Source organism: Schistosoma mansoni (assembly GCF_000237925.1).
Source record: "Schistosoma mansoni, WGS project CABG00000000 data, supercontig 0182, strain Puerto Rico, whole genome shotgun sequence".
NCBI classification, from domain to species: Eukaryota; Metazoa; Platyhelminthes; class Trematoda; order Strigeidida; family Schistosomatidae; genus Schistosoma; species Schistosoma mansoni.
The window spans coordinates 1-27,498 of NW_017386066.1; the positions used below are offsets into that span (position 1 = coordinate 1).

Below are 27,498 nucleotides of genomic sequence, written 5' to 3' on the forward strand. Positions count from 1 at the left end.
GAACTCCAGGACATGTATCTTGAAGTCAGTCACTAGTGAGCATATGACTATATTTAGAAGGGGGTTTGTGGAGACTTCAGTATCTTTCAAGATACATGTCCTGGAGTTCTAGTGGGAAGCAGTGACCAGTGGAGTTCAACCACGTCTGTTGTGAGATATCAACTCACTGAAGACAATTGGTGAATGGTTGCTCAACTTCGTGGATCAGTTGAAGCTAGACATTAACACCGTTGGATGCCAGCTCAGTGGTCTATCGGTTAAGGGCTTCGGCTCGAGACTGGTAGGTCCTGGGTTCGAATCTCGCTTGCGAGAGCGGGTTCGTGGATGTGCACTGCTGAGGAGTCCCATAATAGGACGAAACGGCCGTCCAGTGTTTCCAGGTTTTCGATGGTGGTCTAGCTTCAATTGACTCATGATTTCAACTTTATATCTGATTTGTTTTCGCTCTTCGTGTTCAGAGCCTGATGGGATGAGTTTACGATAGACTATCAGTGCAATAGACCAAGACGAAATCAACTGGTGCTTTGTAACCCTTTGGTTTAAATTACTAATAGATATTACTGCTGTTTCCACAGCTGTTCGTATATCTTTTCAAGCAGCATCTGGGTTAGTCTCGTTTACAGAACTGCCTAGATGCGAACTCAGCTGTTCATGGAATTTACATTTGGCTTTCTCGTTCCCAAGTTCAATCCTAATGGGTCTCCTTATTGTAATTTTTCTTCGTCCAGTGAGGCGCAAACAAATGCGTGCTCGTATTAAAGTGTGATCAGAGTCTAAACACGTATTCCAGTGCGAGCGACAGTCTTCTATCGAGCCTCTCCAACGATAACTGATGGCAATATGGTCTATTTGAGTCCATCGTTGGCTTGATGCAGGTGGTCGCCATGTTAGACGATATGTCACATATCCATACAATTAGTGTTTGCTAAAAACAAACGATCACCATTATCTATTCGCTGAGCCGGGATACTTAAATACCCAACTAAATGTCTTTCTGTTTAATTTAGGCTACCAACCTGGGCGTTAAAGTCACCGACAACGAGTGCTCTCAATTTCGTAAGCAACACTCCTGCCAGTGAGTAGGACTTCCCTGACAGTGGTTGGATGCACATGGCCATGTGAGGGTATTTCGAGGGGGAGAGCTGACTCTCCCCACTCTCGGCCGTACCAGAGCATTTGGGGGTGATAGGAATTAAAGAACGAGATTGATTATGAATGCAGTGATCTTGAGTGATGTTAGAGGTATGAGGGTGATTATCACTTCTCGGTTGCACAGGCTGCGGAAGTATTATATCTAGAGGTACCTGAAAAGAAAATCGAATTAGAAGTGGTCCTAGTGACCTGAGAGCGTGACCGTAGTCCCCAAGGAACAACTTTTGAGGTCGGTCACACACGACCTTTTCGTTTTGGCTCCATACTTGTTGGGACCTTATCACCGGAGACGGATATCCGTGGGATAATGCGAGGTGTGCATTTTTACGGTCGATCTTTTCTAACCCACCACTCTTTGTGAGAAGGCAGCATCGCTGTTATGCTGGTCGTCTGAAGGAAACATCTGATGCCTACAATTATGGAATGGGAGCAGTAATATCTAAAGTGTTTCCGGAAAAACTAGAAGAGATAATTGCTCATGATGTTAAATTTCTCACCTCAGCTGGGAGGGACTACAGTCGAATTTAAAAAGAAGCTACTGCAATCATCATCGCTGTTAAAAGATTCTTTAAAATGCTCTACGTCAGTACATTTATTCTACTGACAGACCACAAACCTTTATCCACAATTTTTGGTTTTAAGAAAGGAATTCCTATCTATATCACTAGCAGATTACAGCACATGGAGACAATGATTCCGAGCTATAACTTCAATATCAAGTACCAGTCAACAAGTACTATCGGTCATGTCGATGTTCTCGCTCGATCGAATGCAGTTCAACACATTGAACTGGAGGACATGATCAATGCCTCCGCAGCAGTAGATCCAGAGATACGAAGTAATAGTAGCAGATACTATTCAAAACACTATAGTGTCATCAGATGAAGTCAGATAAGACACTTCTAAAGGCCCAGTTCCACAAGACGTTGAAAAGTTTCATCTTTGAGGGTGGTCCTCGAAGATCAGCTCCAAAGAGCCTCAGAAGTTTTACCAGAGTAGTCTCTCTCTCTATCATCGACGACTGTATGTTGTTTGCCGAACGTGCCATTATCTCAAAGAGGCTGTGACCAACAGTGCTTGAACAGTTGCACGCAGGACTGGAATAAGTCGCGTGAAAGCACTAGCATGAAATTACGTATACTGGCTGTATTTTGACACTCAACTGGAACAACTATCTTGTTCGTGTACCAAATGCACATTGGCAACAAAAGTACCAAAGAAGGCAAAGATACAATCACGGCCAAAACCACAGTCGCTGTAGCAAATTATACACTTCGACTTTGCTGGTCCACTAAAAGGAGAAACTTGCCTTTTGATAGTTGATGCATACTGTAAGTGACCAGAAATTTTGCTCATGGGACATCTAATTGCAAGCTGCACAGTCAAAAAACCCACGTCAATTATTTAGTTGATTCAGGGTTCCAGGATAATTAGATAGCGACAATGGAACACAGTTTATGTCCGATGTCTTCTTAGAATTTTGTCAACAGAATGAAGTCAAAAATAATGATAATGTTCGAACATAGGTTCTGAATTGTTGAATTCACACAACAATATTACTGCAAAGAACTTCGGAATCTCAAATACTATGAATATCAAAGTGTGATCGTCATAAGCTTAACTCACAGAGATTCACGTTTTGGACATTAAGAAACTCAACAGTAGCTACTCGTGGTCCTACGGGTTTAGATAGACAAAGCATTTATTTTGAAAGCAAAACCATCACAACTTGAGATGGATTTCAAACAACAATCACTCACATGTTGTCCGGCTTAATTTCTAGTCATGTTATCGATTCAACCCAATAAAGATAATTGTGATAAGGAGGGCGTGTAAGAGAAGTGTAAGAATGATATGACAGTTTCAAGAACAAATAATATATCCTTTCTCCACAGTTATAGGGAATAGTTCTCTGACAACTTATACGGCTCCACACGCACAAATCAATTCGGTTATCCTCTCGCACCCTCTCTTCTCACCATCAAATAGACAGTTTGGCTTAAGTATCACGTATCGGAATTTGAAAGCGCAGAGAACAAACAGAAAAATCAATGATGAAATCGGCAATCAGTTGAAGAATGAACACTCACAAGAAGTTTCCAAAGTTAAATTATGAGAATTTATCTTGGAACGTGTTTGAGAATTCTGGTTTAGGCCACCTTTCCGTATAAATCAGGTGTGTGAACATCGGAAGATGAAACAGACAGGTAGTTCGCGTAGGAAGATAAATTCGGAGTACTAAGAAGGAAATAGAAATTGACAACAAAATATTAGATGGAATTAATTGAATTTTGTGCAATGATAATCCAAAAAGGTGTGAAGCTTGGTGGCAAATTTTAAGTGTTAACACAACCCCCAAATACTCTAAAACGGCCGAGGGTGGGGAAAGTCAGCTCTCCCTCTCCAAATGCTCTCACATGACCATGTGCATCCAACCACTGTCAGGGAAGTCCTACTCACTGCCTTCTCGTGGCAGGAGTGTTGCTTTCGAAATTGAGAGGACGAAAAGTGAATGTCCGGCGCTTTAACCGGGTTGGTGGACACAGAAAGTTCACCTAGGGGAGTTGGAAAACCCTGATTCCCAACTAGTGGTGCACAGGGGCTCCAGGATCCCGAAGGAACAAATGACGTATGGACTTGCTGTTGGTCACCGTCTGTCATGGGACTGCATCTCCTTACGATGTTACTCTGCCTTGTGGATCAGATCTTTAGATCAAAAGATCTAAGTCTGGCTCCCTAAGAAAACCACCTGCTCCGGTTTGGGCAACCGAGCAGTATCCCACTCCACACAAAAATCAAGTTACTTGTGTGGCACGTATGTATTCAGAGACCCTTTGTACCAATATTTATGTGGTCAAATAAATAAATAAATAGTGTTAACAGAAAAGGAATCTTAGTTATTGCAAACTAATGTTGTCCTACCAGTCGGTCTGATGTATGTGGGTCTTAACAACAGATCCCGTGAATCTACTCAAAATGAAGGTGGTAGAGTGGTAATGTTCTGACGATCACATCACTTACTCGAGAGAGATATCTATGAAACATCAACGGGTGTGGTTAGTTTAGATGAAAATTTGTCGAAAACTCGAAGCATTCAGAAAGTCACGTACGTTTATTCATGTTGTGCTCACTGAAGCGGATGGTTTAATTATTGTTCTGGACAATACCATATAGTTATCTGAAATATTTTACTAGAAAAATTGATGATTAACCGAGTCACATGTAACCTTCAAGTCAAGAAATGTAACTATAATCTGACATCAGTAAGATTTTTAATGTTGAAAAATTTTGATGAACGGTAGGCAGTTGATATACTTTGTAAGATCCATTTTGAAAGTTCCGTGTGTGAAAATCCCTCCATGCATACATTTGAAACTTGTTCTTAATGTTTTCTTTAGTTGTACATTGTTGTTAGTCTTTTTGATGCCATTTCAAAATACTCAACATTCACTGGCCGGATACTATCAGCAACAGCGTTTTATGGCAGAGGACAAACTAGTTTCCAGCTGAAGAGGAAATTAGGAAAAGACGTTGGAAGTGGATAGGACATACATTGCGGAAATCACCAAACTGCATCATCAGGCATGCCCTGACTTGGAATCCGGAAGGGAAGCGTAAAAACGGAAGGCCAAAGAACATATTACGCCGGCAAAAAGGAGCAGATATGAAAAGGATGAATGTTGACTGGTAAGAACTGGAAAGGATTGCCCAGGACAATGTTGGATGGTGAATGCTGGTGTGAGGCCTATGCTTCTCCACGAGGGGTAACAGGAGTAAGTAAGTAGGTTTTGATGCCATTTGAGATTGTAATGCTTCATTTCATAACAGTTTTAGCATTTTCTCTTTCGCTTTCACTGAGTTTCTATGTTTCTTTCTGAACTGTATCTATGTTGTTTTAGTTGATATTTTATCTCGGCGGCAGCCATATTGATTGTTCCCCCCTTGATTGTGTTGCTTGATTTGACTGGGATTGTGTATTTTGGTTGTGAATTGAAGCACTTTCCAAGAATTGGAAACACTTTGTGTTACAAAGCAACAAACTATTATCTTCTGAACGGATTTTTACTTGATCTATCCAGAAAGGATAGAATAGCATTAGATTTTGGTGCGTTCGCTAATTTTCTTATATTTCTTATCAATTTGTCTATTAATTGTAATTTAGATCGACTATTGTGGGAGCAATTGTTGGTTGAATAACTGAGTGGTAATATTTGTTTAGGTAAAATTGTACATTTGTATTTATGATGAAATTTAGAACCGTTGTTAACCTAAGTACCTTGTTATGACTTCAATTAAGATCTACGCGTCTCTTCTCAAAACCAGACAGTTATTCTTCAGCCAAACGTAGTTTGGATCTTACATACATGCCCACACTCAGATATGAAACCCCATTAGATGAGTATTGGAACTAATAAATTGGACAAAGTATTAGTTAAATAAATTCCTCTGTGTTCTTTGCAAAAGTATTTTTATACGTTTTGACGGATATCATAAACATCCTTAGGAAAACTGAGTGAATAGAGCTATTCTATATTACTGTTAACGTACGAAAGTTGTTCATCAGAAATTGTTCCACTAAACGGGTCTTCATTACTATTGGATAAAACACTTGTGGAATCACATAAGGCCATCACAGCTGATAGTTGAGCTTCACGTTGTATAGCTTCTTCCATATTTCTAAATCTCCAAGCTTCATCGTATGAGTGTTGTGCAACGGTCAATTCGTCTCGAGTTGGCCGAGCAGGTCAAGCAACTAAGGTATATCTATGAAAATTCAAACCTTTCAACCTATGAATAAAAAACAGTGGAGGAAATAAATTACTTTGATTACAAAGCGGTGGGCATGTCAGATCACCAGAACTCACTTGGTCAATGTCTTGTTTTTGTCATTTTATTTTGGAAATTTGAATTTCTCATTTTTGTACCAAAACGTTCATTTTTACCTTCATGTCGTATTTCCCGCTTGAGAGGACCTTAAATGTGATTGGTGCATTGTCCTTTTTATTACGTTATTTTGTGACGTTTCCCAAGGACATTTCAATGCTGTATAAATACACTTGAATTGCGTTTGTTGTTCGTACTTCTGGCTGCTTGTGGAATACACTTTCGCTCTTCTGTACCCGGACTTCCCTCTCTAGTTGGTAGGGCTTGGACGTGTAGTAGTTGTCGAGTCGAGAACGGACTATGATCACTACTACTATTCGATTACGCGCCCAGCAACGACTTGGTTCCTTTGATAACTCGTTAATCAGAAGGCTTTAATTAGTTCAGATCAAGTATATTTATTGGCGATCTCGTGGTATCGAAAGAATACCGAGACGTGCCAACGGGTACAGGCAAAATGGGCAGAGCGTAAGAAAGTTCGAACCAAACCAGGCGGATAGCGGAACAAGAAGTGAGTCTGATGCAGTTAAACAAGTACAGTAAAACAATCACTGGTACAATTGTTTACAATAATAATAGTTGTTTCTTTTATTCCAATCGTGTTCTTATCGAGACCAGCCGGTCACTACAGACGCATCGGAATAGTTAGCTTATTTGGACATTGTGTCACTGAGTCTTCGTTCCGTTCGCAGACTAGGTGAATTCGTGATCTCTTCAAACGTAGCAAATCTGGCGATGAGGCTGGTGCAAACATGGATCCTTCAAAAGTGGAAGTATTGCTTGAGCAGCAGCTGATACTTATCCAGATGTTAGCAGATACGGGAATTACACCTACCACACAACCGAGCACTTCTAGTTTTACTACTGCACCGTCTTTTGATGGATATTTTATGCAAACATTAAGACAACTTTATTATACGGAGCAGAAACTTGGACAACGACTACAACCATCATCAAAGAGGTACAAGTAATTATAAACAGCTGTTTACGCAAGATACTCCAGATAAATTGACAGACACCATCAGTAATAACCTACTCTGCCAAAGAACCAGCCAGCGTCTAAACGAAGAGAAAAATGGGAAAGGGTACTGAGGGTAGATAGATCACACTTCATGGAAACCATTAGGATTCATTCCATGGTAAACACAAACTTGGAATACTAGGGGAAAAAGAACACATTGATACGGGAATCTGAAGCAGATATCAAACGCATGAATTTCATTTGGGAACAACTAGAAAGAACCCAGTTGGTTGAAGATACTTGGTCGGCAGCCTATGCTTCACGACGGACAACTGGCGTTTGCAAGTAATTTTACAAACGTAACTTAAGGGACTGTGTTCGCAATCACCATTTACACTCTACTGAACCGAAACATCTTAAGATGACTTGTGCTCAATGTTCCTAAATATCAATATTATTACTATTGATCGACTAAGTTTACAGTCAATAATGAAATAAAATAAAGATAACATGCAAACAATCATATATATATGGGCACATAGGTTTGTGACCCGTTGACGTGATTCCGGTTTGGTCGTATGGCAACGGAAAATACGTGCAGCCAACCCTCGTTTATAATTACCGACTAAATTCGTGTCAGAGAATAACGGAAAATAATTCGAACACAATGATGAATCATGGATAAACATTTTTCATGCATCTGTTGATCCAGACAGACAATCAGTAAAGCTCGGCGGAGAAGCACATCGGGGAAGGCAAGTGTGTTAATTCCTCTTTGTCAGTGTGACTCAATATTTGTAGCCATACACGAGGAAGCTTACGACATGTGATGAATAGAGTAGGAAACTAAAACATACGGTCATCTAAAAACATTCAGGGTTACTAAGCGAATAAATGACAAGGCCAAAATGACTCAGAAAGAATAAGCAAATGGGTCTGTCCGTGAGCTAGAATAACACTCATGTGGTTACGATATAGTGCTAGGCGCCACAGTACAATACATTCAGCAAGAGTACGTTATGTGAAGGTCAGAAAAGTCACGAAATAGTTCGCATAATCCCGATGCGACAGTGAATTCGACCCAGTTCACAAATAAAGCGTATAAGGGTCACTACAATCTTTCCGTTAATAAATTATTGTAAAATTTCACCACAACCTAAATTCTATATTTAATGCATTTTAGCACGTTCTTTGAGTGGAACTATCCAGGCTTCTGATCAACATTGGTATCTTTTGGGTTCAAAAGAGCGATACTATGTGAAAGAACACAGATCACTAAACAACCACAAACATATATCATTAAAACGTGTTAACGTTTATAATTATTAGGTTTCGGGAACAATTTTAGATTACCTGAGTCAGGAAAGCCACAAAAACATGGAACTAGTGCGGGTTTATGTCACTGTTCCGATCGACAAATCACTGCTCTCTGATTGGCGGTCTATCACGTTTTACATTAACAGGGCATCCACTCGGCCACAGGTTATAACAGTTTACCAATTTACTCACAAACATACCAACAGGACTTGATAATATTCACGGTATGGAGGAAGATAGAGGGTATCCGCACCTATATAACTGAATGACTCAAATAGCCAAAGAACTAACAGGTATAGAGACAAAGTAGATGAAACAGGGTTTAAACAAGCAACTTTATTTCATCAGATATGAACTTATTATAAGGTAAATAGCACTAAATGCAACCAACCTAAGTGAAATGAAACAAACTTACACTTTCCAAGCTTTCATGTCATCATCCACTAACCTGTATGTCAGAAAGCAATAACCAACTGTAGATCCTTGCATATCGCCAGTCTTATGCACAGGAAAATATAAATCGGATAACTCCCCAAATTGTTTAGCTAGCTGCAAAACCGAAAATTCCGTGATACATTTTGGGAGACACCCTAGCCAAATCCTGTGTGGGTCACCATTCATTTCAGTAAGATCACTACATATACCACTGGTGTTGAAACAAGTAATAGTTGCCATTTGAGGAAAACTATGTGCAATACATTAAGAAAGTCACAAATAGAGCCAAAGTAATAGCGAACAACCAACGCATACTTTATAATGTTTGTACTATCCTGAGTGTTGACAGTAAATTGGATGGCATTTTAAGATCTTTACTGAGTTAACCTAGTGTAATGTTTGAAACTACTTTTGTTTTCTCCATAAAAGCTTAAGCTGGTCCTGGGTGATTTTCTGAATAAGTCTGTAGAAACAAAAGCTACAGAGATAACCTCCACCCAAACCTTCTGATGAATATTTCGCTAAAAGTCCCTTATCCTCTTTTGAGGTATTTAATGTTAATTCCTCACTAAGTTTGCAGTGCTTCATAATCCCATCACATATTTAAAATTGTTGATTAGTTTCCAATGGTCCATATTGGTCACCAAGGTACAGATTAGTTAATGACTTTAAACTGGTTAACAGTGAATTCGCATCTGATGTGTCCTAATTATTCTTGTTTTTCAAAACAAAGAATTTATGGGGAAACTAAAATGGTTTACAAGCCAAGAACAAATTATTTTAAACTAACATGGACTCTCGTCAAATCACCAACGAACAAAACTCGTCAAATCAAAGCATGATTGAAGCACGGTATTAATCTATTCAGTGGAAAATTGAACAAATTGAAATCAGCATTCTAAAAACAGACCATCCAGCCTTCTATCACTTATAAACTGAAACGGAACCGTCATTTTGCTGAGAATTCTATATTGTACCGAAAATATAATATTGAATAAAGCTAATAACAATAATTGTTATTATTATAACTAGCCATTCAAGCGTCCAGGCAGCAAATTCTTCAGTACTGAGAGTTGACATGAGCATAAACGTAAAAAGAGATGCAACCAATCAGTACAAGACCTCTTAAAACATAAATATAAACGTCACATGGTAGGTTACTGGGCTTGTGACCTACCCCTTATCTTCGCATAGAGCACAGGGCCTTTAATTAACACTCCGGTAAACTAGGGACTGGTGGCTTTGGAAGCTATCTTCTTCACTTTGGTTATTCGTTTGAACATAAATATTGGTGAAAGGGGTACTGAATAAATGCGCCTCACACTAATCACTTAATTTGCGTTATCACCATTTGATAATAAACATCCCTGGAGCATTATGCAAGGTTTACAAAACTTATGGGCACTCAAACCAAAACACGTAGTTAGTTTGTAAAATCAGTAGTCCTTTGTTTCATTTGCGTCGGTAGGGGCATAGTGCCTGGTTTTAAAGTTAATTTACACTTCTTGTTAAATGAGTCAGATTAGGCATGCTGAAACTCTTTTTACTATCACTGATACAGCTAGTTCTTTGGCATTAGGGTGGGTAAATTCTTCTACACTCTTTCGATGAGTTGTGGCGACTTGAGCTTAATCAAGACATAATCATACGCGCAGTTACTATCGATATACCAGATAGGAATGAACACTACAAACCGAATTGTCTGTTTATGAGTATAGAAAAACAGTAAAATTAACACATAATAAAATAGTATATTGAATAACAACGTGAGAGCAATTGTTATGAAACGAACGTTACTTGAAAGCTGTTTCTGAGATGACAAACACAAGTAGGTTCACTTGATTGAAGGAGGTTCCTCTTCAGTGATGGCACCAACGGCGTGTTAAGAAATATATCTAGTAGTATTATTTGACAATAATCTGGGACAACTCCAACGTATTGTTGAATGACCCAAAGGGATGTTATAACACTTGTGGAGATAGGATTAATAAACCCAATTTGTAAATTGTTTTTGATAGCTTTTGCATTTATTTTGTTCATATTTACAATCTGTACATCTATCACTAAACGATTGTACTTGTTGTTTAAGTGTATGACCTTGAACACTTACATACGAACTTCCTGCCGTTTTTGAAATCAGCATAGCATGACATTGTAACTGCTCATAAATAAATACACTCTCGTACACTCATTGTGACTACACTATTGTGACGCTTAGCAAACTTACTGGAGCCATATCCATCTCATTGGAATTAATAATTATCTATAATTGTGGATTTTTGGGACCAAACACAACGGAACACGCAGCAGCCAGTCAATTTAAGTAACGTCCCTAAGCTTTTAATTGTGTTAAAAACTTATAAGTTGTTTATCGTTACATAAACTTTTGGACGTAATAACTGTGTCTCTATTTTTGGTTAATATACTTTTTGGTCCACCACACACTATTATAATCTTCGAATACATGCCGTGGGTTGGTAAGTCAAAAGAGCAGACCATTGAGATAGCAACTATTCATAATAAAAGCGTTAGTGTGTGTGCATCAGTAATACCCAACGATCAAGTCCGTTTTTAACTTTTCATACAGAGAAATAACATATTTTGAGTGTGAATGAAATTATATATGAGGAAATGACTGTGATCTTTATTATATCTTTACAAAAAAATCAATAAATATTTAGTTCACCTTAAGTCAACTGGAAGAAGGTGTAGACACATTTTATGGAAAGGAGGTGCTTTGTGTACGAACGATAGCAATAAATATGTACTTTCCATTATATTCCATGATTTTAAATAGCACTGTCTAAACTTGTATCAGTTTAATTCGTTTATTTGCTCACTCCACATCTCAGTGGAAGCCCTAAATACAACAGTCAACTAGGATGCAACTGGACGGTATGGAGTTCATGGATGACCTGGCTCTCCTATCCCATGCACATTAGCAAATGCAGTTGAAGTCAGCCAATGTAGCAGCAGACTCTGCATCAGTAGGCCTAAACATACACATGGCAAAAACCAAAATCCTCAAGTACAAATTATGTCGTTATCAAAAATCACTGAATATCCATATCAGTTGTTGATCACCAGCATAGATGTCCTATGCCAGTTGATTGGAGGCCTACTCATGATAGACAGGAATAGTGTGACCGATAGCTAACTTTTAAGTCACATCTCACGGTCAGCACCTTACGTGGTTTATTCCTTCGTCATATCAAAGTACTATTGCCGCTATGAAGACCGTATAACACAAAGGAAGTTATTACGGAAATATATAAGTAAGGATGAGTACAGAAAAGATAGTGAAACCATCACCGCATAGGCTAATACATTGAGTGTGATTAACTGGTTCGCGTTTGCTGTCATTGACCTTAACAGGGATCGATGATCTGTTCGATATTCAGTGACCCAAATGCTGAATGATTTGGCAAGGGCTCAGTGACATTTCACTAGGCCTACACTACAAACAAAATACAATCGAAATTTTGGTTTCTCACGAACTTCATCGTTATTTTCCAGCTGTCGTGGAAAAGAAAAAATATAATAAGTAGGTGCATGTCAAAATACACTCGTACTTCGTACAAAGCGAGCGAAAAAAAGCAAATGAACTACTACACTTGCGACAGCGTAAAAGCGATTCAGAGAAATTATTTTTTGGTTTCTTTTAAAAATTCAAATATACGCATATTATTAAAAAATAATTTTGTTTTTTTCGGAATAAATACAAAAGTATAAGCATATTTAATATTTTATCATATATAGTACAAGGGAAAATCGAGGTAAAGTAAAATGTTAACTAGTGTCTTACGTGCGATAATCGTTTAAGTGTTCTGGAAATCTTACTCTTCTTCCAGGAAGCGTTGTCTTAATAATAATAATAGTATATTCTGAAAATAATATTTACAGAATTCACACCAGTTTACAGGCATGATCAGATTGATATAAAAAGCAACATTTAATGTAGAGAACAAACATGAAATATCAGAATGTTTTATGTTTGCTGGTTTAGTAATTGATAAGTAATTTATATATGGCATATATCACGGCAAGCCAATGCAACACCAGGGAATTTGTCATTTTTTCTTAAGTGGATAGCCTGATGATTAATCAACGTTGTTCTGTAAGGTTATTTCCAGTGCCAGAGCGAGTTATTGATAATTATCTACAACTAGAAAAAGTAAGATTAAAGCAAAGAGCACGGAACAACAAAACAATGATAGCAAGTAAGAGGTTAAATACTTAAAGTTCCTATAATCTCACTTGTGGTGTAAGATACACTTGCAGGCGCTAGAGCATTTAATGCATTTTCAGAGGAGCAATATGCATTAATTGAGCGAACAAACAATGGGAGAGAGTTTAACATACGGATAGTTTGAGGTAGATTATTCCAGAGCCTGGAAAACTTACAGGCAAAGCAATTCATATAGAGAGAAGATCTAGAATATGTTTGTTTCGCTAAAGACAAGGAGTTACGAATGTCGTAATGTGAGGCTTTAGCATATTGAATCGCCTGGCTGGATGTGAAGGAGAGTTTGTTAAGTATTTTGAAAAAGAGGATAAGGTTAAGTTTGAGTCTCCTCTTCCATAAAGGGTCAAGCCCTAGTTTACTACACCTCGAATTATATGTCAAGACACTATCAGTTCCAAGAGTACGAAGCGTATATCGTCTCTGTACTGATCCCAGTCTTAATTTATCCATTATGAGCATGCTACCAAGGAGAAACGCGCAGTATTCGAGGAGTGGTCGAGCACAGACTTTGTACATTAATATACGAGATTCGCTGTTATGAAGGTTTCGAGTTATATAACATATAATGCGTTGAGACTTGAACGTTTGTTTCATTATCTGTTCAGTAAACGACAAGTCGTCGGAGTACCTAAGTCCTAGATCTACTACTGTGTGTAACCTAGATAACATTTCACCTTTTATGGTAAGATCGAGGTTGAGTGATGTATCACCGAAGCATAACCATCCACATTTAGCTGTATTAAGCTTCAGTTGCCATTCCGAGCACCACTGTGCTACCTTGTTAAGCTCTGTGCTGATACAATTTTGAATATTGCTCAGCTCATGTGGAGAAGATGAATACACCATCTTAAGATCGTCTGCATACAAAAGGGACATACTCTCACTAAAACACTCACAAATATCATTAATGAAAACTATTAAGAGCAAAGGACCTAAGACGCTACCCTGAATTACCCCACTTCTAACAGGGATGGCATTCGACAATGAAGAGTTCATTTTAACTATTTGATGTCGATTGCTGAGGAAGGAATCAAACCAGCCTAGTCACGGGTTTTGGACCCCATAAGATGCGAGTTTACCTATGAGAAGTTGGTGGTTGACCATGTCGAAGGCCTTAGAAATGTCCAGGTATAGCACTAGTACTAGATATCCTTGACTACGAAGAGAATAGACTAAATTAAAGAAGTCAAAATGACATGTCATACAAGATCGATTTTTAAGAAATCGATGTTGCGAATCATCAATAAATTGTTCACTCAATAAATAGTTGGATAGTTCGTCACTAATAATTTTTTCCATAATCCTAGAGATAATGGAGTAATATTTATCAGCCGATAGTTATTATTATTATTATTATTATTATTCACAAACACCTTATGGGTACATAAGTGCTGTGAAGAAACCATTTCGGGTTTCTTCAAAAATGCAATAATACACAATTTTCAATAGTGTTAACAATACATATGCCATGTTTGAGAAAGGAAGGAAAAGGAAAATAAAATATTAATAATAGAATAGTAATAATAAATCAGGTTCTGTGTAATTAGCAAGAATTTTGAATTGATTTTGAAGGAGGAAAGGAAGAAACTAAGGAAATAGAAATAAAGGAGACGCGGAATACGTAAATATCTTAACGCAGAACAAGAATAAACAACTATGTATGTATAGCAAAAACGAGTAATAAAAATAAAATAAAACAGAATAAATTAATAAGTAAATAACTTATTATTGCGGTAAGATATGACGTTAGAATAAGTGTTTGTGCGAGCACAGTCATAGTTTTGGGTGATGCTCTGAAAGTTTCAATTAAATGCAAAAGATAATCAATATGTATGAGGTGTATATACATAGTGAAGATAAAAAGAGACTGATAAGTTAAATTCAGCGTAACACAAGTTATTGCCTTAATCCAAAGCTTCGTAATCTTAAGAATAATATTTATTTAGAAGGAAAAAAAGAGAGAGTAAAGAAATCAACACATAGTGAAAGGGTTCAACCATGATCATAATAGTGTAATGGATATAGACTTTTGAGATAAACGAATAATTTTAAAATGATAATAACAATAATAATAAACCTTTACTGCACTCGGATAAATACGTGTAGAATTATGTAACAGTATACAGAGTGAAACCGGGTTGTAGTATAAACATTAGTGCAATAATAATAATTTAGAATGATGCTATCATAGTCATAATTAATTGCAAAGGATAATTTAAATATAAATTTCTATATGTTATATGTTGTGAATATTTTGAAAAAAAAATTATTTGTTTAAGTGGAACATAGAAGTTTTTTGTTTTTAATTGTAGACTTCGGATAAAATATGTTTAGAAGGACAAGAAGAGATGAAATGAATATCTAATGTGTCGAAAGACCAATAATGATATTAATAACAGTAATAATTATAAATACGAACATAAGCAGACTTTGTATATTAAGATAAATATAAAATAAAGTGAAATAGACGTGAAAAGTTTCAAAGGTTTCACTTTGCTTTTCAGTCAGTTAGATAGATGACGCACCATTTTAGTATAAATCGTTGTTAAGCATGTTAATATTCAAAAGGTGACACAATCCACTTTTGGAAAGAAAGTCATCAAGAAGACTTCGGAACCGGATTATAGTTTCACTGCATCGGAGGTTCATTGGTAGTCTATTCCAGATGGTTGAGTAGCGAATAACGAAAAAATTCTGGCGTAAATTTGTCTGGGTTTTTGGAATCGCTAGAATATTTTCCTTATTGCGTAGATTGTGGGACGGTATCATAGAGTATGATGGGGTAGATAGCGAAGAGTAAGAAATACCGTTAAGAAGCCGGTAGAGAAAGATAAGGTTTAGTTTGATACGCCTGATCCAGAGAGGTTCTAGTTTGAGTTGTTGACATCTTCGGTGATAGTCTTTGTTGTCAGAATACCCCAAAACAGCTTTGGTGAACCTTCTTTGCACACCTTCAATTTTAATCAGGTCATTATGCCTGCAGTTACTGTAAACTAAGATACCATATTCAAGAATTGGTAAGATACATTTTCTGTATAATAATAATCTCGATTCGGTATTATTGAAATTAATCATTATGAATCCGATGAGCTTTCTAGCTTTGGATACTTGAGATGCAATGTGTTCCGAAAAGTTCAAACTGTCGCTGTATCTTAAACCCAAGTCACGAACAGTGTTGAGAGGTTCCAGTGTATGTTTGTGTATAGCCAGATTTAAGTTAAGGCAATGGCCAATGTTAATAAATCCACTTTTGTCAACATTAAGTGGCAAATTCCACGAAATAGTCCATTCGTACAACTTGTTTATTTCTTCTTGGATTACTGTTGAAATATAGCTTTCTTTTGTGGGAGATGAGAATGAATAAACCACTTTTAGATCATCGGCAAAAAGAAAAGGTTTACCATATTGAAAGAGGGAACAAACATCATTGATAAAAAGGAGAAATAGTAATGGACCAATTACACTTCCTTGTATAACCCCACTGGTTACATTCACAGGTTTGGAGTAGCAAGATCCAAAGCGGACAATTTGGCTACGTTCTTCTAAAAATGACTTGAGCCAAGATAAAAGGGGATTCTGTATTCCATATGAAGAGAGTTTTAGAAGAAGAAGCTTGTGTGGGACGCTGTCGAAGGCCTTACTAAAGTCGAAGTACAAAATTATCACAGACTGACCAACATCTCTTCTCTGGGTAATTTGATCAAAAAATTCCAGATGCGATGTGAAGCAGGAGCGTTTGGTCATAAACCCGTGTTGGGATGGGCTGATCAGATTAGCCGAAAGCAAAAATGATAATAGCTGTTTGTGGACTATTTTTTCCATAGTTCTTGACAGCACGGATGTCAAATTAATTGGTCTGTAGTTAGCAATATCACTGCGTGATCCGGTTTTGAATCTGGGAGTGATAAGAGATGTTTTCCATGCAGATGGATAGGCCCCATATTCCATAGATAGGTTGAAAAGTTTTAAACAAAATAATGGGAATTCTCTACTACCATATTTCACAAATGATGAGGGAATCCCGTCAGGTCCACCGTCATAGGACTTTTTCAAGGCAGTTATGGCCTGCTTGATGTTGGAGGGTACAAAATCAATTTTCGACAGGTGTCTGCACGTCAGCATTGGAAATGTATTGATACAGCTTTCAGTTCTAGTGTTATAGCACTGCGAGAAATACTGACTGAATTCTTCGCAAATAATATCGGGGTCATCAATAATTCTTCCGTTAACTATGAAGAATTTGGTCACGCCAAGAGAATTTGACTTCACACGCGATTTAAAAAGCCGAAGTATTGATAATTCTGGGTTCTTATTACCTAGGGCTTTATTTTCTATATTTATAAAATACTTGCGTTTAGATGAAGCACTCTTGTCAATTAACTTAAGTATACTCTGTAGTGTATACAAGTCATTATGCTTGTGGTAACGGTGTTTTAATTTCCTCAGTTTTCTTTTAAAAGTTTTAAAATTATTCTGGCCCCTATTGGCGTTATAAGCCACATGGCTAATAATTGGAGCAGTGCAGTCGAGGCAGTGTATCAAGTTGTGGTATAGATCAGAGATCGCAATGTCAATATTATTTGTGGTAAAATAAGTTTCCCATGGCAAACAACGAATAAGACTTTCGGTCCGTTTCCAGGTTTGTTGATCAAAATGTCTACTCTTGTACATCATTCCAGCTTTAGAATTCAATTGTATGGCGTCGAAAGAATGAATGATACACAATATTACTCTGTGATCACTCTTAAAAAACTCCTGACCAATATGCACTGAGATAGAATCTATGTTGATTGTAAATAGTAAATCAAGTATATTATTCCTTCTAGTCGGTTGTCGGACCTGTTGGACCCATCCATAAAGTTCTAGCGTTTCAACTAACTTGTCATGTCGGCCTGAAACCGGAGTCAAATCCCATGTGATGTTTGGCAGATTAAAATCACCTCCGATGATTTTAAAAGTATGCGGTTGGTGTGAAGCAATGGAAAAGATGTTTGTTAGTAATCTGTCAAACCTAGAGTCTGCATGTGGTGGTCTGTATATGCATCCCACCAGTAGATAATTCCGAGATCCACAGTTTACAGTCACCCAGATGGAGTCATCTATAGCATTAAGGGATTTATCCTCAAATTTGCAGGCCTGAATATCCGAACGGACATAGATAAGTGTACCGCCCCCTAATCCATTACATCTATCGGTTCTAAAGAAGACATAGTTATCTATATGCAGGGAGTGATCGGATACAGATGAATTGCACCACGTTTCCGTAATAAGTACAATAGTTGGATTTACAAGCAATAAAAGGGTTTTGAAGTGAGTAATTTTATTGGGCAGAGAGCGGGAATTGAACGAAAGAATAAGAAATTGAGATTAACCATGGTGAATCAGGTTGGAGTATAAATCACAATCGGTATTTACATGAATACTCGTAGGATTGGCTAAGGTGAGAGTTGTGTTGCGATCGGAAATAGATTCAACAACTTTGTCATCATTTGAAGTATGTGTATTGTTGCCGGCAGAAAAGCCGGGGGAAGTACAAAAAAAGTCTTCTCACTATTATTGGATATAACATTTGGTAAAGGAATAGTATTAACATTGGGAGCCGGACCAAGAAGACTATCAGGTCTATGTGTGCGACCAAGTGGCCGTTTACAATTTAGATTGCTATTTATACCTGACGTATAGGGAACATGTTCTAAACTCTTATTTCCAAGGTTTGTGGTTGATTTTGGCTCCTTCGTAATTTGAGGGGGGTCGTGTGTTGTTAAAGATGCTTGAGATGGTTTGCTAGGTTCGAGTATATCGACGTTAAGAGTGTGGTCAGGCAGATAAATTTTATGACCAGTTTTCCAGTTATCCGTTGCACAGTCACTATAACTGGTTTTTGCACTAACAGCGACTTGGACTGTGTTATCCCATTCGAAATCAGTACAACTACTTAGTGTTGAATCTAAGTCAACATTCTTAAAAGGATGGGCATCACCTACATTGGGACTACTTTCTTTTGGGCTTTGAACATTAGGAGATTCAGGAGAGTTTTCCGGTGGTTGCATATTCGTAAAGTTAGATGTCCGCTTAAGATCGGACTTAATTTTATGACCTTTAGGATTATGATACGCTTGGGTGTTTGATGCTGGTAGTCTGTGGTTGTCTCGGCCTGCTTTTCGTTGGCATGGTGTTCTATCTGGTAGAATCTTAATATCTTTGAAAATCTGTTTCTGTCTCAATGAATTGGAGGAATTTAAAAACTCACTAGCGTCTACAGATGAGTTGAATTTGAACAAGATCGGTGGGTGCATATCAGGGTGACTACTTTTTAATCTTGAGCATACACATGGTACGTGTGTCATATTGCTAGCTCTAAGCAGACTAGTTTCGATATTTTTAAGGGCATATGAGTCCGGTATATTAAACACAATTGCATTGCTAGATCGCCTTATTCTTTCAAATACCTCTGATGCAACACGATCTAAGAAGTTATTGATGTCATTCATTTGATCTGGAGTCTCTGTGAGGTTAGGGTTGATGAGACACTTGAGCGGATTGAGAATGTTCATGTCAACTTGCAGCCTTTTTATATCATTCGTATGGTTGCAGTTGTGATTATCATCATTATTTACCAACAGAGTCTTCAACACGTCTGGAATGGCGACAACTGGTAAAAGCTTGTCTGCTTCCGGATGAACGGAGTAGCTCGTCTCATTGAAACTGTCAGTAGCAATTTTAGATTGCGTAGTTTTCCTACGTTTGGCTGGACGCCTACAAGCAGGGGCCTTTATTTTCTTTTGTTGCATGATAAAAAAGTGACGTATAGCAGGCGGATTGAACAAAATATTGGAAATAGAGATGAAAGAAAGAAAAAATCAATGCCGAGGACTGAAGTCTAATCAAAACCTATGCTTAACACAAGGGTGGATGTATCGAGAGGATCGGTGAAAGTGTAGGAAAACAATGGATAAGAATAGCAGGAAGGTATTAGTGGTGACAAAATATACTGTCATAAAAAATAAATAAATAAACGTATGACAGACTCACCGAATTGGACAGGTGATTCCAGAAATTAAGTGAGTTATATTATCCAAATACGATTTTAATGAAAGTATATGGAATAATGAGTACAGTGCTTTGTCATACACGATTATATATATTTCTAGATATTAGGTAGAGATCCGAATAGATCCTGTAAATACATAAAGTACGTGTGTTGTAGCATACAAACACGATATAATGAATAGAATACAAATATGAAATTATATTCCTCGCCGAATATGATTATATACGGTTTTTGGAATGACAGAGGAAGGTTATATCGTATAGCCAAAATGAATATACAATTATTTGATTATGAGTTATTGTATGAATATGATCATATATACCATCAATAAGTTAAAATTAAGATCTTATCGTATAACATAAAATTTGCAGCTCAAACGTGAACAGATCAGAATTGAGTTGTCTTCCGTAATTCCAAGGAAAGATAATCCATCCAGCTCAGTGAGAATCCTAGAAAAAAGAAAAAATGCAGACCACGGCCAAAAAGTAACGACCCCTTCGTAGCGCGCGATATCATGTCAGTCTTATCTCCGGATTTGTAACGTGGTATGATGTACGCGGTTTTCCAACGGTCAGGATAAGAGCCAGATTCCATAGAGAGAGTAAACAGCTTAAGGAGAAGAAGTGGAATATCTGGACCACCATATTTGTAGAGAAATGATGAAATCCCGTCTGCTCCGTGACCTTTCGAAACCTTGAGCTTATTTATAACCTTACTAATTTTCAGACATGTGAAGGAGATAGATTTAATTGAGTTACCAGTCATGCATATAACTCTAGAAACAGAGCCATTTATGGATTCTTTGCCATTTGCAAAATTACCACTGAAAAGGTCTGCTATAGTTTTTGGATCATATATAAAACTATTATTATACAGGATGCATGGTATATCAACCTTTTGAGTTGATTTAGCACGTTTATTGTAAAGGTGGATTAGGTTTTGCACTTTTGAGGTAGTACTTAGTGCTAATAGCTCTTCATTAATGGCTTTTAACCTATGTTTCTCTTTTATTTGGTTAAAAATTATTGTTATTTGTGTGACTGCCGTGAAGTCGTTAGATTTAAAATAACGTTTCTTTAGGCGTCTTAGTTTATTACGATATTTAGCTGGTATATATAATTCGTAATGTTTACTAATCCTTTAAGTCTTAATTGGTGCACAGGAGTCTAGACAAGAGTTAACAATCAAATAGAATATGTTGATGGCATCTGTGAGACTATTACATGAGAAGAATTCATCCCAGTCTGAGAGTTTGATCAGTGAGCGCATGAGGTCCTAGTCTGCATGCTTATAGTCTCTATAATTGCAGGTTCTTTGAATTGGTCGGTTGTAGGAGGGATGGATGGGGAGAGCACAAGCTACTATCTTATGATCACTGCTTTCAAACTCGTTGTATACTTGTACAGATAGGGGAATGATATCTCTATTAAATATTAGATCGAGTGTATTATCACCCCTTGTTGAGGTACGAACCCACTGTGACCAGCAGTACAGATTAAGGATTGACAAAAATTCATCATTGCTTGACTGACAACTACCGGTACTCCAGTTAATCCCAGGATAATTGAAATCGCCTGTGACAATCTTAGCACTGAAGTTTAGAGTAGATGAGTGTATAAATGCATTGATAATAAGATCATTCAAATTATCAGTACTATCAGGAGCTCTACATATACAACCTAGGAGTAGACTATGATTCAGGGTATTGATTGATATCCAGATCGATTCTGGTAAACTATTCAAGATACTATCTTCAACTTTGTTAATTGTTAAGGTATCCAAAGCAAATATAAGACAACCGCCTCCTCTCTTAGTTTCTCTGTCACAGCGATAGAGTCGATAGTTTTTGATATTTAATTCGGAATCGGCTACTGCTGGATAACACCACGTTTCAGTGATAAGTATAAAAGAAGGCTTGGCTAGAAAGTCTAAGGTTCTCAAGGCTGAAATTTTTGTTCAGAAGTGAACGTGCGTTAATAAGTAATAGGTTTAAAAAGGGAGTGTGTAGTGTAAAAAAACCGAGAGCATCCTTATCGATGGTATGAGTTCTAGCTATGCCTGGACTATGGTTTAATGTGTTTGCCGGATCGCATGGGCTATAGCATGAGCGAACTGTAGTGCTAGTGGAACAAGGGATCTCTGGAGGCCGAAAAAAAAATCCTTATTTTGGTAAGGTTCAATAATTTGTTGTACTTGTTTTGGTGGACAATTAAGACAGGTGCCTGCATGTTGGGGTTGCGTTGATGGTGCATAACCTAGTATACCATCTTCTCCACTGCGAGAGTGATGATAAGAGTTACATCTTGCAGGTTTATTATTTATAACATTTGGGGGAAACCATGGGGCACGTTGGTTCATTGGCCTTCTGTCTAATAGTAGGCCTGCTTACATGATGGTTGTAGTGGCCGTCTCGTGTAACGTTTGAACGAAACGTGTCCTTATAACCTCCCTTACGGTGAGTAGGGTTAAGCATGGTTTCAGAAATTATACTTTTGTTTGGTAAGGCCGTCGAAATATTTTTGGTATTCGGTCTAGAACCAGAAGGTTTTTTATTTACTTTCTTCTTAATAAGTATATTCTTTTTAGGTTTAGCAGTGTTTTTATGAGCCTTCACAATAGAGTCAGGTGTTCGATCCTTGGCTTCCGATATTACACTGGAAAGTGACATTAGAGTCTCCATCAGATATGTCCTGGTTATCTAGGGCCACTAAGGGTATGAGAGGCAAACTAACACACTGCATTGGTATATCAGTACACTGACTAACATGAGATAGATTAGCTGCACCAGTGGGTTCAGCTGCTGGCGCGATCACATTTGTTGTGACCTCAACAATGTTATTTTCGTTCATGGTACGCTTTTGCGTTAGTCATTGACTGGTGGTTTTGTCTGAGACTATATGAGCGTTTTTAAACTTTGTATGCGCACAGACTAGATGTTCAGAAAAAAAGCGATTCAGAGAAATTATTTTTTGGTTTCTTTTAAAAATTCAAATATACGCATATTATTAAAAAATAATTTTGTTTTTTTCGGAATAAATACAAAAGTATAAGCATATTTAATATTTTATCATATATAGTACAAGGGAAAATCGAGGTAAAGTAAAATGTTAACTAGTGTCTTACGTGCGATAATCGTTTAAGTGTTCTGGAAATCTTACTCTTCTTCCAGGAAGCGTTGTTTTAAGTTTATTCTCAGATACTGCCAAAGTATCAGAGTGATTGTTAGCTGTCTGATGAGGTACTACAAGTGTAGTAACTATGTCGTTCGATTGTATCAAAGGAAGATCGACATGGATAGGATTGCCTTCTAAATACCCTGTTTTGATTTAATCGATGCGGATGCTATCGTTAGTGCCGTCCTTATCGACTATAAAGTACTTAGGTTCACGCTGAAGAACTTTGAAGGGTCCTTCGTTTGCCGATTCCAGGGGTCGTTGATGTAAGTCCCGACGTACGAAAACATGTGTACTATATCTTAAGTCACGTTGGACGAAAATATCAGTTGATTGCGGTGGAGCGGAAACAGGTTTAACTAAACACATTGCTTTTGTAAGCCTGTTCGTGTAGGAGTTTAGATCCATGTTCACTGAAGAAGATGAAGGACGCACAAATTCTCCTGGAAGTCGAAGTGTCGTTCCATAAACGAGTTGTGCTGCAGTGTTTCCAATGTCAGCTTTCAATGCATCGCGGATACCTAGTAAGACGAGTGGAAGAGCGTCTGTCCACTGTGAAACGTTTGTAGCTGGTAGTGAAGCTTTAAGTTGTCGATGAAAACGTTCTTCCAACCCGTTTGCTTGTGGGTGGTAGGCGGTCGTTCGGAAGCGCGTGATTCCTAATAGTGAGGTCAGACAACGGAAAAGTCCAGATTCGAACTGGCGTCCGCGGTCTGTAGTGATGGTTGAAGGGCAGCCGAAATTTGCAACCCATCGTTCAACGAAAGCGCGAGCCACAGTTTCAGCAGTAATGTCCTTAATAGGTACTGCTTCTGGCCATCGAGTGAAACGGTCTACGCATGTTAAGAGATATGAGTATCCGTTTGAGTCGGGTAAGGGTCCTACCAAATCCAGATGAACGTGGTCGAAACGAGCGTCAGGAGTTTTGAACGAGGCTAAGGGACATTTGTTGCTTCTAATTACGTTAGATTTTTGGCAGCTTACACAGGAGCGTGCCCTCTCCCTCACATCTTTATTGATATTAGGCCAGCAAAACCGTTCTGCTATAAGCTCGATAGATGCACGAAGACCCGGATGAGAAATTTTGTGCAGCGTATTGAAGACGTTGCGTCGATAGTGTTTCGGCACGATTGGGCGATCCCTACCTGTAGATGCGACACATAATAAGGTTTCCTTACCTATTACCATCTGTTTAATGCGTAGTTTAAAGGTTGTTGAAAAAAACTGGCGCTGAAGATTAGTGACTTCCTCTTGAAGCTGAGCGACTTTAAGAAGGTCGATTCCTTGGAAACTGTTCAAGGAAGTTATACGAGACAAGGCGTCTGCAACTACATTGCTTGCTCCAGAAATGTGCTGTATATCTGAAGTAAACTGCGAAATGTAGTCCAGTTGTCAAGACTCACGAGGTGATTACTTGTCTGAAGATAAACTTAAAGAGAAAGTAAGAAATTAATGATCGGCAAAAAGGGAGAATTCTCGGCCTTGGATAGAGTGTTGAAAATGCCGTACAGCACAATACATAGCTAGAAGTTCCCTACCGAAAGTGCTGTACCTCGATTCAGTGTCTAGCAACCGTCTTGAGAAAAATGCCAAAGGTTGCTCAGAGTGGTTAACCCACTGTTGTAAGACTTCGCTGTCTGCTGAGTCGGATGCGTCTACTGCGATACTGATGGGTGCTTGAGTGTCCTGGTGTGCCTGCATAGTTGCATCCGCGATGATTTCCTTAATTGTGGAGAATGCTTTTCGCGCGGTATCGGAATCACAAGCGTTCGAATAGTACTAATGTCAATCGGTTACAAATAGTTTGGATTGAACAGACAAAATCCACTCTTCTCCATGTACGCATCAGCCTGAGAGCATTGTATGGTCTACCACAGGTATATAGTAATAAATTCACTCAATCCGTTGTGTTGACAGATCATTACCCTCTACAATCTACTCTAAGATTTCTGCCGCATTGTCATGCGAATGTCAGTCATTGCATGTGAAAAATCATCAGAACAAAGGGTTCAGGTTTGCTTGTTTATATAACTTCACCCCAGCGTTGTAGAAAGTATTATTATCATATCATGCAATCGAGTGTTTTTATTTTCCTTTTCAAAGCAATGTACACAAGGATCAACAACTTCACAACAATACTTCATGTTTTGTGTGTTCGAATTGCGTAATGTTGTTTATAAATAATATTAAGGTTAGTACAAGAATGGACAGCAGTTTTATCATTTGATGTTATGTGATGATGTAAATCGGAATTGTTTATCTGTTTATTTGTTTGTTCATTGAATATTCAAAATGATTCGATTTGTTGTGCATATAAATTTTCAGAATTGATTCGAAAATTTACAGTGCACATTTCTGTTATACTAACCTGATGATGATGGTTTCGATGACGAACTTGGAAAACTGATCATCCAACTTTTATATACAGAAACGGAAGAATAAAATGGAATCGATAAGCTTCGGAAGCGTTTTGGGCATGAAATGTTTTCATGGAAATATTCATTTTCACAGTTGTGAATGTTATTCTGCTATTAAATTAGAAAATAATCGATCATCCTGTGTGTTATAATAAAACAGTTTGAAGTGTGATAATTCTATCAATTAAAAGGAGTATTCTAGTCGAGAGATTTAGTGGCAACCAGTTTAACCACAATTTGCCTGTTTCCGTAATCGACTGATATCATTTAGAGGCCTATCACAAATCGAGCAACGCAAGGAAAGATGTTCTGTTTCATTATGTGCATCCAAAGAACTGTGCATACACATTGGGACAACCGTGTTAAGTAGCATACAGCTCCTCAGGAAAGAGACATGATTTCCATTAGTGGGTTTCATTGATGTCGACCATAGAATAATAGTCATTTACACGTTTTGACAAATTTTTACAAAACAGCTAAACTGAGCGGTATTGATCCCACAACGTCTGACATAACTGTGAGATTTTTCCCTCCAAGCCTATTGTCAATCTGCCAAGATAAATAGTAAATTATTTGTCCACTCTCACTTTTGAGACAGAAGGTGTGGATTCAATGTCCTGTCTATCATGAATCATTTCCTGAAAAAACAGAGTTTAATCGATTACTAAATCAATCAACGTCTTCTACTGGCCACTCTGTTTGTATAGTGAATAACAAATTCAAGTGGAATCGTCGCCAAGTCTCCGCTTACTTCAACTGATCGAGGGGAATTATTGAGATTTAAAAATTCACATGTTTATCGTATGTAAGATAAGGCATCCACGACTAATGCATGAAACCAATGTTGGAGTAGTGCAACACGAAATGAAGTAAGTTTTAGTGCAGAAACGATCCGTGACTACTTCAGACACAAAATATCGTTTGACCAGACTACGGTTTGTTTCATGATCGAATGTTTCAAATCCAGAATGAGAGTTGGTGCCTATTTGTCCGCTTCAGAAGATGGATAGAGAGTGTTACACACTCTTACATACTTACGCCTGATACCCCTCGCGGAGGAGCATAGCCGGTTAGCAGAACTCTCCATTCGACTCTGTCCTCGACAATCTTTTCCAGTTGTTTCCAGTTACTATTCATCCTTTTCATATCTCCTTCCATTTACAAAATTAGTGTGTCCTTCAACTTACCTCTTGTCCGCTTTCCATCAGGATTCAAATTTAGGGTTTGCCTCGTGTTGACGTTCCATGTTTTCCACAATGTACTTCACATCCACCTCCAGTGCCTTCTCCTAATTTCCTCTTCAGCTGGAACCTGGTTTGTTTTCTTTTATAGTAGGTTGCTGATGGTATCTGGTCAATGGACATTCAGTATCTTACGTGGATAGTTGCTTTTTAATATTCGTACCTTTTGATGATGGTTGCAGCAGATTTCTTAGATTCAGCTCCGTACAGTAGAACCGTCTTGACATACGTATTGAAGATTCTCGCTTTGGAGTTGAAAGACTGTCGTTTCGAGTTCTGTATATTCTTCAACTGTAGGAGAATGGCATGTGCTTTGCCGATCCTTACTTTTCCGTCTGCATCAGATCCTTCTTGTTCATTAATGATGCTGTCGAGGCCGATGAGATTTTTCACCTTTTCCAAAACTCATATCAAATGGTATTTGGTTGATGATCTCCGTGTTGTATTTGAGGATCTTGCTTTTTTCCCTGTGTGTGTTGAGGCCTACTGACTCAGAGGCTGCTGCTACACTGGTTATCTTCATCTGCATTTGTTCATGTTTATGAGGTAGATAAGTTAGTTTGTCTGCGAAGTCTAAATCGCCTTGCTCTCCATTGTACTTCCTTTCTTCCGCCAATATTA

The 27,498-nt window shown here is 37.9% G+C and overlaps 1 protein-coding gene across 1 annotated transcript in view; it reads right to left on the minus strand.

The window, feature by feature from the left end:
- Window positions 1–5,897: 5,897 nt before the first annotated feature.
- Smp_199030 (hypothetical protein) overlaps window positions 5,898–27,498 on the minus strand; it is a gene marked incomplete at both ends in the record, with an annotated part of 31,735 nt that continues 10,134 nt past the window's right edge. The window contains 2 exons of the mRNA XM_018794865.1: window positions 5,898–5,940; window positions 8,730–8,863. Of these exons, the coding sequence (XP_018647003.1) occupies window positions 5,898–5,940; window positions 8,730–8,863 (177 nt within the window). The remainder of the gene's footprint in view (window positions 5,941–8,729; window positions 8,864–27,498) is intronic.